The sequence below is a fragment of the Camelina sativa genome, chromosome 4, assembly GCF_000633955.1.
Source record: "Camelina sativa cultivar DH55 chromosome 4, Cs, whole genome shotgun sequence".
Classification (NCBI taxonomy): domain Eukaryota; kingdom Viridiplantae; phylum Streptophyta; class Magnoliopsida; order Brassicales; family Brassicaceae; genus Camelina; species Camelina sativa.
In genome coordinates, this window is record NC_025688.1 from 15,574,698 (window position 1) to 15,589,765 (window position 15,068).

General features: G+C 32.1%; 2 protein-coding genes and 1 pseudogene across 2 annotated transcripts; 1 reads left to right on the forward strand and 2 right to left on the reverse strand.

Annotated features, from left to right (window-relative positions):
- LOC104780671 (acetolactate synthase, chloroplastic) lies at positions 2,063-4,323 on the reverse strand. Its single transcript, XM_010505194.2, has one exon. The coding sequence runs from the start codon at positions 4,257-4,259 to the stop codon at positions 2,256-2,258; it is 2,004 nt and encodes a 667-aa protein (XP_010503496.1). The 5' UTR covers positions 4,260-4,323; the 3' UTR covers positions 2,063-2,255.
- Positions 4,688-5,812, reverse strand: LOC104780672 (protein transport protein Sec61 subunit gamma-3). The gene is made up of 3 exons (XM_019244690.1): positions 5,608-5,812; positions 5,384-5,516; positions 4,688-4,885 (listed from the first exon to the last, which is right to left on the reverse strand). Exons 1-2 carry the CDS (start codon positions 5,699-5,701, stop codon positions 5,401-5,403), a joined length of 210 nt encoding a protein of 69 aa, XP_019100235.1. The 5' UTR covers positions 5,702-5,812; the 3' UTR covers positions 4,688-4,885; positions 5,384-5,400.
- LOC104780674 overlaps positions 13,883-15,068 on the forward strand; it is a 2,460-nt pseudogene continuing 1,274 nt past the window's right edge.

The window sequence follows — 15,068 nt, forward strand, 5'->3', positions numbered from 1 at the left end:
AAAAAAAAAAAAAAAAGGAGAGAAAGTGAGAGTCTTACTTTTAAGTGTCTGAGAAAGGCGAAAGAGTCTCACTCTTTGAACAACTCACCAATTACAAATTTGAAGATTGACCAATTTATATAAGTAATATGATATGAGTGGTTGCTATATTATATAGCTTTTTTTCTTCTTCTTATGAACGTGCTATAGGATATAAAGGTTGATCCTGATCTTACATGTAAGTATGTAACGTTGAAAGTACCATTAGTATTTATTTTGGATCTACTTTTCTCTATCAAATTGCATCCTGTTTCTTCGTACATATCATGAGTATGTAGTTTTGATTGATTTTGTTGTTGTTGTTGTTGTTAAAGAGTTCGATCTATTGAAATTAGCTTTATGAAGTTTGTGTTTTGTTGGACAATAACCTCTTTATTCACCTTTATTAAGAAATAAAATTTGTATATATCATTGTAAAATAAAAATTCCAAACCGTTCTTTTATAAACTAAACCTATATATAAATTTTGTTCTAATTGTAAAATCTAAACTCTAACCACCTAATTTGTAAATTCAAACTGACATATAATTTTGTTCTAATTGTAAAATCTAAATCCTAACCACCTCATTTGTAAACCAAAACGACATATAATTTCGTTTTAATTGTAATATCTAAACTCTAACCACTTCATTTGTAAACTCAAACCGACATATAATTTCCTTCTAATTGTAAAATCTAAACTCTAACCACCTCATTTGTAAACCCAAACCGACATATAATTTCATTTTAATTGTAAAATCTAAACCCTAACCACCTCATTTGTAATCTAAACCGTCATGTAATTTTATTCTAATTGTAAAATCTAAACCCTAATTCTCATTTCTAATCTCAAACCGATATATAATTTCGTTTAATTATAAAATCTAAATCAAGTCAATATTTAACTTTCCTTAATTAAAATTATACAGATATTTCCTTAATTTTTGTGTGTTTTAAATGAAATATTAGATAGAATATTCTGATTGGTTGAGAGAGCAGGAAGTGAATACAATCGTTCACCCTAGGAGTGAACCTAAATATTTTTCTATTTTTCTTTAGAGATGTTAATTTCTAATTAAAATAAGTAAATCCCTAACTATAATAATTAATAAATTTTGTCAACAATAATAGATTAATTAAAGACTAGAAAAGGGGAAAATGGATATCCACATCCTGCCATCATAACCTCATGCTGGAAAAAGAAATTAATATAATTTAAAGAACAATTATTTTTTTTTCTTTTTATTAAAATACAACTTTAATACTAGTTTCTTTTCGGCTTATTAATATTACTTTAGTTTGAACTAAAAAAAGCTTTGTCAATACATAATAAATAAATTAAAACCTTCTGGATTATTTTCCCACTTCCAATGTCTGATTTAGTGCTTCTGAAATTATTTTTTGGATCATGTGAATCCTAAATCAGAAAAATCAACTAATACCTAATTCAAGTATATTTTTCAAACATCAATTTATTAGAGTTCCCTATTTCTTCTTTTTCTTCTTTTTTTTAGCCGACGTTTTTATTAAGGCTATGAATGTTTGAGAGATTTTAGGTAGTTTTTAGATTATAAATTTTAGTTTTTTTTTTTAATTTTGTTTTTTAGATTTTGCAAAATAAATTTAAAAACAAATGAAAACTTAGAAAAAAAAATGTTTCGTACAGGAAGTCTCAAAAACTTATTGAAGTGGGATTTGGGATTTTGTTAAAAAATTAGTAAAATCTTCAAGAATATGGATTTACTATTTTGTTAGGGAAACTATTTTTCATAAAATCTTGAATGGTTAAAAAATAGATTTTTAAAAAATCTAATACCAAAAACCATTTGAAAAACTATATCCATTCAAGGCCTAACCTTTTCATTTTAATTTGTACAAAGTTGAGAATTACTTTTTCTTGATAGGTTGGAGAGACATGAACGGAGGAGTTACATTTTCAATTTTCAAACATTGTAATGTTCAATTCAAACAAGCTTATTAGAAGTATGAGATAAAAAAAAATCAATTTTAATTACTCAGTTCTCCATTCGCAATTCACAACAAGTAAACCGAACAGGATTATTTATTTATATATGAAGGAAAACAAACACAACAGTAGCAGTAGTAGTTCTGAGGTAACCAAAAAAGAGCAGTTCAACAACTAAAAAACTCAAATTACCAAAACACAAACTGGAAATTGCAAACTAAGTTTTTACCATATGGATACAAAGACCGTAAACAGTTCAGAGTTTCATCTCTCAGTATTTAGTCCGGCCATCTCCTTCCGTTATGACATCATTGAAAGTGCCGCCACTTGGGATCATCGGCAACACATGTTCTTGGTGCGGACAAATCACATCCAACAAGTATGGTCCTGGGGTATCCAGCATTTTCTGGATAGCTTCTCGGAGCTCTGCTTTCTTTGTCACCCTCGCCGCTGGAATACCGCAAGCTGATGCAAACTGCAGCATGTTCGGGAATATCTCGTCCTCCGCTGCCGGGTTACCAAGATATGTGTGAGCTCGGTTAGCTTTGTAGAACCGATCCTCCCATTGCATAACCATGCCAAGATGCTGGTTGTTTAGTATAAGTATCTTCACTGGGAGATTCTCTACCCTGATAGTGGCCAGCTCTTGCACATTCATTATGAAGCTTCCATCTCCGTCAATATCCACAACAATCGCATCAGGGTTCGCAACGGACGCTCCAATAGCAGCGGGAAGTCCAAAACCCATAGCTCCAAGGCCTGCTGATGATAGCCACTGCCTCGGTTTTTTGTACTTGTAAAACTGCGCCGCCCACATTTGATGTTGACCGACACCAGTGCTTATAATGGCTTTCCCATCAGTCAGCTCATCAAGGACCTGAATCGCATACTGAGGAGGAATAGCTTCCCCAAACGTCTTGAAGCTCAGAGGGAACTTTTGTTTCTGTTCGTTCAACTCACTTCTCCAAACTCCAAAATCAAGCTTACGCTCCTCAGCTCGGTTCTCAAGAACCTTGTTCATCCCTTGCAAAGCCAGCTTAACATCTCCACACACAGACACATGAGGAGTCTTGTTCTTCCCAATCTCAGCCGAGTCAATATCAATGTGAACAATCTTCGCCCTACTAGCAAAAGCCTCAAGCTTACCCGTGACACGATCATCAAACCTCACCCCAAAAGCCAACAACAAATCACTATGCTCCACAGAGTAATTCGCGTACACGGTCCCGTGCATTCCAAGCATATGCAACGACAACTCGTCATCACAAGGGTAAGCACCAAGACCCATCAACGTACTCGCAACAGGTATACCCGTAAGTTCCACAAACCTACCCAACTCCTCACTCGAATTCAAACAACCACCACCAACATACAACACAGGCTTCTTAGACTCAGAAACCAACCTAACAATCTGCTCCAAATGAGAATCTTCCGGAGGTTTAGGCATCCTAGACATATAACCAGGTAACCTCATAGACTGTTCCCAATTAGGAATCGCAAGCTGCTGCTGTATATCTTTAGGAACATCAACCAAAACAGGTCCAGGTCTACCAGAAGTAGCTAAAAAGAAAGCTTCCTCAACAATCCTAGGAATATCTTCAACATCCATCACAAGATAGTTATGTTTAGTAATGGAACGCGTCACCTCAACGATGGGAGTTTCTTGAAACGCATCAGTACCAATCATCCTACGAGGGACTTGACCCGTGATCGCTACAAGAGGAACACTATCTAACAAGGCATCGGCTAATCCGCTAACGAGATTCGTAGCTCCAGGACCTGAGGTAGCTATACAGATACCTGGTTTACCGGTGGATCTAGCGTATCCTTCAGCTGCGAACACGCCTCCTTGTTCGTGACGTGGGAGGACGTTACGGATCGAGGAGGAACGAGTTAAGGCTTGGTGAATCTCCATTGATGCACCTCCTGGGTAAGCGAAGACTGTTTCTACGCCTTGGCGTTCTAAAGCTTCGACGAGGATGTCAGCGCCTTTGCGTGGCTGATCTGGAGCAAATCGGGAGACGAATTTCTTTTTTTCGGGTTTGGTTGGTTTTGATGGAGGAGTAGTGGTTGAGACATTGGCTGTTGTGTTGAGAACGGCGGAGATGGAGAGGGAGGTTGATTTGATACCGCGGCGGCGGGAGGAGGAGGAGGATTTGTTTGGGTTTAGGGAGAATGGGAGGGTGAACCTGGAGATTGGTAATGGTGATTTGGATGAGGAAGGTTTTGTTGAGAAGGGGATCGAAGATGATGATGTTGTTGTTGCCGCCGCCATGGTTCAGGAGAAAGACGAAGCCAGAGAGAGAAACAGAGAGAAGAGAGACTTTTGTGTGAACCTGATGAATCGTTTTTAAAATATGAGACTTGGGGGAGTTTTAAGGGTTTTGTGATGTATTTACGGATTTGCCCTCAGGATGTGATTTTTGTCTCTATAGATAGGGAATCTAGTCTTTATTGTATTTTGTGATTGAGCCTTTGAATATACTAAAAGAGTAAAATCCTAAATGTAGAATTTGTGGCTGAGATATTTTTATCAAAATTTATCTTATTTCTTTTTGGTTGGTTAAAGACTTAAGAGGATGAATACAAGTTGTGGTTGTCTTGATTGTGATCCTAAGCTGCAAGTTGGTTCTAAGAATTGGACCCAAAAAAAAAAAACACAGTTCGGATGATGATGATGACTTTGAGTTCCCAATTTGAAACTTGAGATTTTAAAAAAGATACTCCTTGATGACGAATATAATTTTTGCATACATAAAAATGATGAAAACAGAGCAAAACGATAAGTGAAATCGTATAAGTAAGAACATAAAAATTTGGCTACAAAAACATAGCAGGGAATAGAGCTTCCCACTGAGGCTGACAATGTCGTTCTTCTTGTTCTACTCCTCGGTGCGTTGTCTGTAAGGGATTCACAGTTTAGAAAACTTTCACAAAGGAGTGTTTATTCTCGAATTTCTTGAAATGAAAACAACCGGAATTGTAATACACAGGTATGACTAAGCAAAGAGGTAACAACAGAGACTCCATGACAGCACACAGAGAAATAATTCAAGAACAAACAAAACTCTCAAGTGTGACAGAAGATAGAGGGCTAACTAAGATACAAGTGGACAGAAGCGTGGCAACAGCAGATCAGCAAAGCTCTAATCTTTTTGAAGCAATAAGCCAAATTCATCCTAAATTCCATAAGTCTTCCAATATCTCTATCATCTTCTATCTACTAATGTCATTAACAAATCCATGAGCATAAAACCAAGAATTGTGGTTACTATATAGTCAATAGCCAGAAGTCACAGAACAAATTGAATCAATGCAATATATTTCAAGAAACATAACCAAGTCTATGCAAATTATAAAGCGAGACAATTATTACTAAGCAGATAGAAGTAAGAAAACCTGGTAAAGTGTGTATCCTAAGAAGATCCAACGATGATGTTGTTGATTGGGATGAAGACGAGCTTGACGAAGAAGCCAACGAATCCCATCACCACAAATCCAATCGCAGTACGCACAGCAACTTTCGTGAATTCTGAGAATCAATCAAATCAAATCAAATCACAGAAATTAAAGAAATGAAAATCTCCAGATCCGATCCAAAAAAAGCTTAAAATTGGGCGTACCTTTACGATCGGGTTTGTGACAGCGCTGGACGAGACGAATACTGCTCTTGGCGAAGTCTCTGAGAGGATCGATTGCTGAATCAATGGCGTCCATGGTTTTCTTCTTAGATCGGATTAGGTATCGAAATTAGGGTTTCAGGAGGAGAGGTTCGTCGTTTTTGGTGGTGCTGCCTGGTTTTAATTTGACATTTTGACTTTTATATACTTTTGAGTTTTGTGTTCCGTTGACTTCGCGTCCTCAATAATTTTTACACAATTCAGATTGATCCATCCGGTTTGAACACAACTACTCCGGTTCAGTTTTATTTTGGTCACTCTTCAACTAGTTTCATCGATTTGAAAATCCAAACAAAAATAATTTGTTATTCAATTTTAATTTTAAAATACTTATCAAAATTATTTATTATTGATTATATAATTTACAAATACTTGTTAAAATCCCATGTTATTCATTTAATGGTTTGCTTTTGGATTTCAAAATCCACATTATGTTTTAAATGAATTTGAATGGATTTGAAATTGTAAAATAGAAGATTCAAATCCAAGGATAAAACATGTTATTTCAAAATCCATATGTTTTGATTTCCATTATTTACAATTCTATATGAATTTAGAAATCACATCTCCAATTATACTTTATGGAATTCCTACTAGAAGGTGTATTCAATCTAACATTTTACTGATTCATGTAAAATTAACAAATTTTATGTTATTCAATCATTAAAAATATTATAAAATTTAATATTGTTAAATTAGTAATTTGAATATCTAATTTAGAATCTACAAAATGTTTGGAGGATTTGAATTTTAATTTTGATTATTTTTAAGCTTCCGAAAGATTTTAAAGGATTTCTTTACTTAAAAATACATAAATTCAAATCTCGTGATTTTAGATAAAATTTGAAAGGATTTTACATAAATCGTACAAACTTCTTTAAATCACCAAAATCATATAAAACTCAAATCACTCAAGATACAATATTGATACATTTGTATTTTTAACTAATAAAAAACCATGAGAATAGATTTATACATTTGTATTTTTAACAAAAATGGTACTTCTATACCTTTCAAGAACCCTTGCTATCATTCGTAGCTATTTTGTGCATTCTTAACACCTGTTTCCTAAAACCATAAAATCAAATTATTACTCACCGGCACAAAAAAAACTGCTATGGTATTTTGTTTAGCTTGGACTTTCACAGTGAGATGGTACTTAAGCCGAGAAGTGATGATTTTGTCTCTTATGATAAACTAATATATACTAATAAAAAGTTAGGAGCTATAAGCTCCTAAGGCCGTCCACATAGGATTTTAAATAACTAATAAAAATTTGACATATCACTTATTAACATTTTATACAATTTCCATAATTTTTTATATTAAGAATTATTTTAAACAACCTATCATGATTTGACATGTCATTCATTAACAGTTTTTAAATTTACAGAATTTTTTAGAAGTCCACATAGGATTTTAAACAACCAATAGAAATTTGACATATCACTTATTAACATTTTATACAATTTCCAGAATTTTCTATATTAAGAATTATTTTAAACAACCTATCATGATTTGACATGTCATTCATTAACATTTTTTAAATTTACAGAATTTTTTAGAAAAAGAAAAATTTTAAATTTATGGAAATCAAAGAACTAAGCACAATATCCCACATCGGCTATAAATTTTTTAGACAATGGTTCAGAACCAGTATAAATTAGATTAATATGCTTCCAAATGAGCAGGAAATCTTGATTTATCAGGCGTCCAAGTTTAAAAGTTTTATTTGGTTTGATCTGGTTTTTTATTTGATCAAATTAAAACTTTAAGTAGTTTCAAAAAATATTATACTATTTAAAATTTTTAAAAGTTTAAATATTATAAATATTGAAACTTTTAAAAGTTTTTAGCTTTTAAATATTATAAGTTTTAAATTTTAAAAGTTTAAAATATTATAAATATTGAAAATTTTTAAAAGGTTCAAATTATATATTTCGAAACCTTTTAAAAGTTTAAAATATTATAAATATTGATGCAAAACATAAATTATTTTATTTATCTACATTTGTGATTTTTATTTCTTATGAGCTGTAAAACATATTTTGTGTATTATTTTATAGATGAGTTGATATTCTTTCATTAATTTTTTATTTTTGGGTCTAAGGAAGAAGGATTGACATCGCAAGACCTTAATTTGATGTTTGAGTCAAATTTTGAAGTTTAAAGAAGAAAGATGGACGACAAGCACACATGTTTTATTAGATATACATAGGCATGACCAGGGTTATGGTTGTCACGGTTAAGGTTTATTTACCATCGGTTATGGTTTGAAATTTTGGTAACCTTAACTAGAACCGTTTAACAAACGGTTAAACGGTTACGTTTAAATACGGTTACGGTTCAAGCGGTTATTATTATATACGGTTACGGTTATTTGATAATATGATATGGTTGATATTATTTGATGATATAATATAGTAGATATTATTTATTTATAATTAATATGTTCTTATAGTGTACTCATATTTCTATATATCATATGATTCATATTAAATAAATAATTATTAGTATATTTTATTATGTTTTTAAAATATTATAAACCAAGTAAGAATTTTGGTTTGAGAAGTTTCTAAACGCGTGGATCTAAAACCAAATAAGTATATGGATAAAATTGTCAATAATTGGGTGCATGTGTTGACTATGCTGGTAATCATGAATTTCACAAATTTTATGAGAAAAGAAATGATTTTGTTCTTGGAGTTTGATGGGTTAACAAGTTGTGTGGTAGTCTAAAAAAGGTTTTTCAGTGGAAGAATGTGAAGAAGTTGACGAGGAAGAAGAAGAAAAAGAGTATAACGAAGAACCAAACGGTAAAAGTTACGATGACAATTAACACAAAATTTGACAATGAAAATGACAAAAAAGAATACGAAGAATAAGAAAACATTGAATTAAAAACACGAAAACATAGGCGGTAGCAATCAATTAAATATGAAAACGAGTTAAATTCATGATTATAAATTGTTTCGTTTTTCAGGTGGTAAAAAAATATGGTTTAGGATATGTGAGGTCATCAGTTTGATTTGCCTCGCTTGGACGTCAAGTTAAATTTATGATTTTTTTTATCAGATTTGATTTTATAACACAACTGAATTTTATATTTTAAAAAAATGTGTATCTGAAAATTTTTTTTTTTCCTTAGTACTAATTTTAATTTTTTTTATGAGATAATATTTTATTACCGTAATCAATCATATATAATTTTTATCAAAATATATCAAATAAATCCACGCGTAGCGTGAGTTCAAAACCTAGTATATTTAGAGATTTATGGTTTATCTCTAGTAACAACCGGCGACAAAAATATTTTCAAAAATACCACAAACAAAAAAAATGATTTTTAAAAGTATGGAATTTTTTTTTTTGATTTGGGTCGATAATATTTTATTTAAAATATATATTTAGAGATAGAGTTTAACATTTAAGATTTAGAGATTAGTTTAAATATTAAAACTTTAGTTCAATTTTAATGGTATTTTTTGGGTAAACAAAAAACTAGAAATTGTATTTTTGGAAAAATCATATTTTAGTGGTTTATGAGAATTGTCCTTTTTATTAAAAATAATCCAAACATAGTGTTGTTAACAAACACAAGTATTATCTGTTTCAAGTCAGATTTTCTTTTGTCAACATCTACTCCTATCAGATTTAAATCATTCAAAATACTATTCTGAAAATACAATTTTCATAATGTTAACGAAGGTTGGAATATATGAGGACAATACGTGGGTTCACCCCTAGGGGTGAGAACCTCTTCATTTACGTCCTTATAAAATAAGGAAATAAATTCTGTATACATTATTATAAAATTAGAAATTTAAACCGCTCTTTTATAAACCCAAACCGATATATAATTTCGTTCTAATTGTAAAATCTAAACCCTAACTATCTCATTTGTAAACCCAAACTGTAACCTCCGCAAACCACTTTTTGGGTATTGGGAAGGGGTGTCGATCGACACCAAGAGGAGTGTCGATCGACACTATCAATTTTGGTTCGACCAGGTTGATTTGAATTGTCGTTTTGGGTTGGTTTGGTTCAATTGAAGTGCCAAACCGACATATTTATGAGAAAATCGACCTAGGGTCATGGAGTAGAGAGTTGGTCGCTATTTTTAGAGAGGAAAAGAGAGAAAGGAGAAAAACATTGGAGAGTGTTCTTGAGAGGTTTATGGGAGATTCTAGGCTTGTGGGGTGAGATCTGTTCCTGTGGAGTGAAGATCTAGAGCTAAGGATGAAGGAGGAGCTTCCTAAGGTGTTGGATTCAACATCTTTTGGTCAGAAACTTCCTGCAAAGAGGTGAGTGCATGACCATGGCTTATCTAAGTCTGAGAATCCTTTGTTTTGCTTGTCTTGTTGTGGTTTGTGGTGTTGTTGTTGCTTGTGGTGGTTGTGTTATGGTTCTTATAGGTTCCTGAAGCTTTTGGGTGAGTTTGGGACGGATTGGAGATGGTTAGAAACGGAGATTTGATGATCGGCTTTGAGCAGAACGTGTCTGCGGGGTCAGTGTCGATCGACACCAGTTGGGTGTCGGTCGACACCATGTTAGGCCAGTGTCGATCGACACCACTTGACTGTTGTGTGTTTTCCTGGTTTGTTGTGTTTTGTTTGTTGTTTGTTAAACATTGGAATCTCAGTTGCTTGTGTGTATAGCCCAGTAGATGGGAGGATTACCTCACTAAGTATTTATGATAATACTTACGCATCTCAATTGTTGTTTGTGGTGTGCAGGTATGTGACGTGGAATCATGGCGATGAGGAGGAGGATGATCTAGGGTCTCGTTTGTGTGTTGTTGGATATATTGTTTATGTTGGAACCTTGGTTAGAGTGATGACTAGGTGATGGATGGAATGATTAGGAATGTTAATGTATTGATGATGTATTGGTTTTGTGTTATTGGTATGTTTCCGCTGTGTATATTGGTTATTGCTGGTTTAATGATGAGTTGTGGTTTAGGTTGGGTTAATTAAGTAGTATGAGATGCTTAGTTATATATTGTATTTAGTATTATTTAAAAAAAAGGGTCGGGTTGTTTCACAAACTGACATATAATTTTATTCTAATTGTAAAATATATACTTTAACTATCTCATTTGAAAACCCAAACCGACATATAATTTTGTTCTAATTGTAAAATCTAAACCCTAATCACCTCATTTATTAAACCAAACCGACATATAATTTCATTTTAATTATAAAATCTAAACTTCAATTCTCATTTATAATCCCAAACCGATATATAACTTCGTTTAATTGTAAAATCTAAACCAAACTAATATTTTTTTTTTTTAAATAAAAGTATACAACATTTGTTCCTTAATTAGTTTTGATTTTTAATTTAGTTTTAATTTATTTTTTAAATAAAATATTAGATAGAACATGATGATTGGTTGAGAGGAAAGGAGGTGAATACGAATTATTTTTCAATATATAATCATATATACACGTAATTGTTGTATTGACATGTTGTCAAATTAGCTGTTGCTTTGGTGGCAACTTTTTGGCGTTATCTTATTTCTCTTTCCGCATTTACCACAACTGAGCACAAATATGAAAAGCTTAACAAGTTAGACTGTTAGAGGTCACCTAATTAATGAGTCAATCCAACCAATATATAAGAGACTATAGTCACCATCCTTTTTTAAATCAAAAGCGACAAAACTCCTTTTATTTCGTTAGTTAAGTGAAATTGACAATGACATGATTAAGAATTTTTTTTATATATTATAGCCATTAGGTCGGAGAATCTATGACTGGTGGTAAGTGGTATGGTGGTGATCACGATATACATATATCACAGCTTTAACAATTGTCACCATGACGTCTTTCACACTACGAGTCGTTTTTTCCCTGAGACTACTGCAACAAACAAACACGGATTTCTCGTGATAAACGGATTAGAACGAAGGCCAAAAAGAAAGATAGAAAGAAAGAAAAAAAAAAAATACAGTAACAAGTTTTATATATTATTAGCGCGCATTTAAAATTTTGTAAATAAAATTAAATTTGATAAAAATATATTTTAATTTGTTGTATGTTATTTATAAGTTTTATTTTTGCTATAATATACTGATTTATATTCATTTACAAATCTTTTATTTATGTTACCATTAAAAGCGTATTTTTTTCACCTAAATATATTGTATGTTACAAATATATTTACCACCATCTAGAATGTATGTATGAGCACATTAAACCAACTATTATATGTTTTTTTTTACTTTTACTTTTGCATAGTTTTTTCAATTACTAAAATTATTGGCTCAAAAAACATTTCGAATAAAAAATATATTACATAGTATACTAATCAATGATGTAACATCACAAAATCTTTGATAGTAACTAATGTTAAATTTTCCAATGTATCTGCGGAAGTGTCTTTGATACACCATGATGTAGCCTTTGTCTTTGAAACTCTGTGACTGCCACCTTGATTAGTGAACCCATGTTCACTCCCAATCCATGGGTCCACCTTCCTCAGTGGGCTCCATGTCTACTCATGGTTCATCCATATCCGTCGGCCGGTTTATTACGTCCGTGATGATTTAAACATTTGTTTACCGACCCTACGAATCATCATATGATTTTTCCGTGTGTTTTGTCCTCACTCGTCCAGTTTCGACAATCACTTCCCACAAGGTCACCTATCCTGAAACTACTCCAACTCAAACACGGTTAACTCTGGAGTTCTCTTAGGACACTTGACCGAGAAGATAAGTGCAATTTGGTGACATAGGTGACCAAATCAATTCTTTTAAACATATCCGCAAACCAGGGTGTCACAGTCTCCGAACTCTTATGGATCTATCAACAAAAATTTATGTTTTCCAATCTATCTATCTATGTTTGTTGTAAACTTGTGTTTGATTAGCCTATTTTATCTAACATTAGGTTGATGAGCTTCTACTCCTTATCTCCCTTTGGGATTGAATGATTGGAAACAATTATGTTTGCAAAAAAAGGATTTATGACCAACCAATCAAAGAAATTAGAAGAAAATTAATTTGATATAAATAAAGAAATAATAGAAAATTATAAGCATGATAATATATGAATCCCAAATAATTCAAAGGTGAAAAGATAAATTAAATAAAATAATCTAAAAATACCACATTAAAATCTTAAAATACAATATTAGAAAAAAAAACGCATATATTAATCTTTTTTTGGGATCAACATATTAATCTTACCAGTAGGAGAAAATTTTGGTTAAAAAAAATAAGAAAAATTTACATTCCATTTAAAAAGTTTTACCAATAGAACAAAGTTGAAAGCAATATTTTTGAATAATTTATTTTGTTAGATGAAAAATATGAGGCGAATTATGTTTATATAAAAGTGAGTATTTACAAAATTTAGAATTAACAATTAACTGTAAATTTTCTTTAATCCCATTTTTTTTATTGGTAGAATTAATAACTTCAAATTAAAAATAAGTAAATAATGTTATAGTTTCGAATTTTATGAAATATATATATATATATATAATCTCTTTATAATTATTTAAATAATAATAATTTTTATAATTTTTTGATAATTATTTTTTTACATTATTAATATTGTTTAAAACAAAATATTTTGTTTTTTGTTATAATCTCAAATCTCTCCTATTAAATATTAACTTTTACACATGTCAAAATCTCAGATTGATATAAACTTGACACATGTCAAAATTTTGTTAATGGCTAACTTTCAAAACTCAACTTTATATTATAAGATTAAAAAGAAATATGAACGAAATGGAAAATGGAATTTAAATTTGATATATTAGTGACAATTAGTAATTAGGATTTCAAACACATCATTTATATAACCAGCAAGACCATTAAAACCCAATGTAAGTGATTTCAATCCAAAAATTATTTTTTCTTAGTTAAATGGAAAATTACATTAAAAATATCACTAAAACTCTCATATCACTTAAGATATAGGATTGAATACACACCCTTATTCTTTCTTTCTTTTTTTGGCATCAAATACATTCCCCTATCCAAAAGTTTTTACTTTGTATAGGATGCTTTCTTAGCTAACAAATCCTTAAGTATTGAAACGTGAAAATAGAAACTTTTTTGGATGCAATGCATTAAACTCAAAATTTATTAAAAAGCATATTAATTAATTCAATGGGATTATATGATGATGCAATGGATAAAGACTACTTTGGTTAGAGGAAAAAAAAAAGAACGTAACGTACGTGGCTGCTCTATGCCTATATAACATAGCCCAAGAGTGTCGTGTTCTAGTGTGATTAAGTAAAGTGAGAAAGAAGCAAAGAAAGTGAGAGAGAGAGAGAGAGATGGATATTGAGATGAGAGGATCTAATCAGAAGATTCTACTGATGATGGTTCTGGTGGTTTTAGCCACAGCTCGAGGTGAAGAGACTGGTGGCGGGTTCGTGACATGGGCAAACAACTACTACCTGACATGGGGACATCAAGCTTTGGTTATTAATAAAACCTCTGAACTCCACCTCACCCTCGATCATAACTCTGGTTTCTGTTATATCTCTTTCTTTCTTTGTCTCTATGTGTGATGAACCTGTGTGTCAAGACGATGATTATGATTGTTCTCATGTTCCTTTCAGGATCCGGGTTTGAATCCCAATTAATATACGGATCAGGATACTTCAACGTAAGAATCAAAGCACCCCAAACCAAGTCTACGGGAGTCATTACATCCTTCTACGTGAATCACATTAACTTTTGTTTGTCTGAAATAAAGATGATAAGATTACGTACCTGACTAGCTTCTTGAAATATGTTTACTGCTATATGGCAGTTAATCTCCCGTTCAAGCCGCCATGCCGAGCTCTGTTTTCCAGATATTGGGAAGGAATGGGTCACCGTATTTGCTGAATACGAATATGTATCTGTACGGTGTAGGAGGAAAGGATCAAAGGTTCCGTCTCTGGTTTGATCCAACCAAAGATTACCATTCCTACAGTTTACTTTGGAGCCCAAATCAACTTGTGTGAGTATCTGTATCCTATAACACTTTTGTCAGATCATCCCCTAATCCATTGATTGACATCAGTAACAAAGAAAAAGTATTTCCACATTTTCAGGTTTTATGTCGACGATACACCAATCAGAGTGTACAGGAAGAAACCAAATATTTACTACCCATCGGTGCAGACAATGTTCCTAATGGGAAGTGTAAAAAACGGATCGGTTATTGACCCAAAGCAGATGCCTTACGTTGCTAAGTTCCAGGCATCAAAGATTGAAGGGTGTAAAACTGACTTCATGGGAATAGATAAATGCACTGATCCTTCATTCTGGTGGAATCGCAAACAGCTAAGCTCTAAAGAGAAGAAACTGTACATAAACGCAAGGAAGATGTACCTGGATTATGACTATTGTTCTGACAGACAGCGATATCCAAAGGTGCCTCAAGAAT

Bases quoted from the DNA above. Each gene is read 5' to 3' on its own strand.
- LOC104780671 (XM_010505194.2), bottom strand. From the start codon at position 4,259: ATGGCGGCGGCAACAACAACATCATCATCTTCGATCCCCTTCTCAACA.
- LOC104780672 (XM_019244690.1), bottom strand. From the start codon at position 5,701: ATGGACGCCATTGATTCAGCAATCGATCCTCTCAGAGACTTCGCCAAG. The intron at 5,517-5,607 runs GTACGCCCAATT...ATTGATTCTCAG, and splicing joins TCACAAACCCGATCGTAAAG to AATTCACGAAAGTTGCTGTG.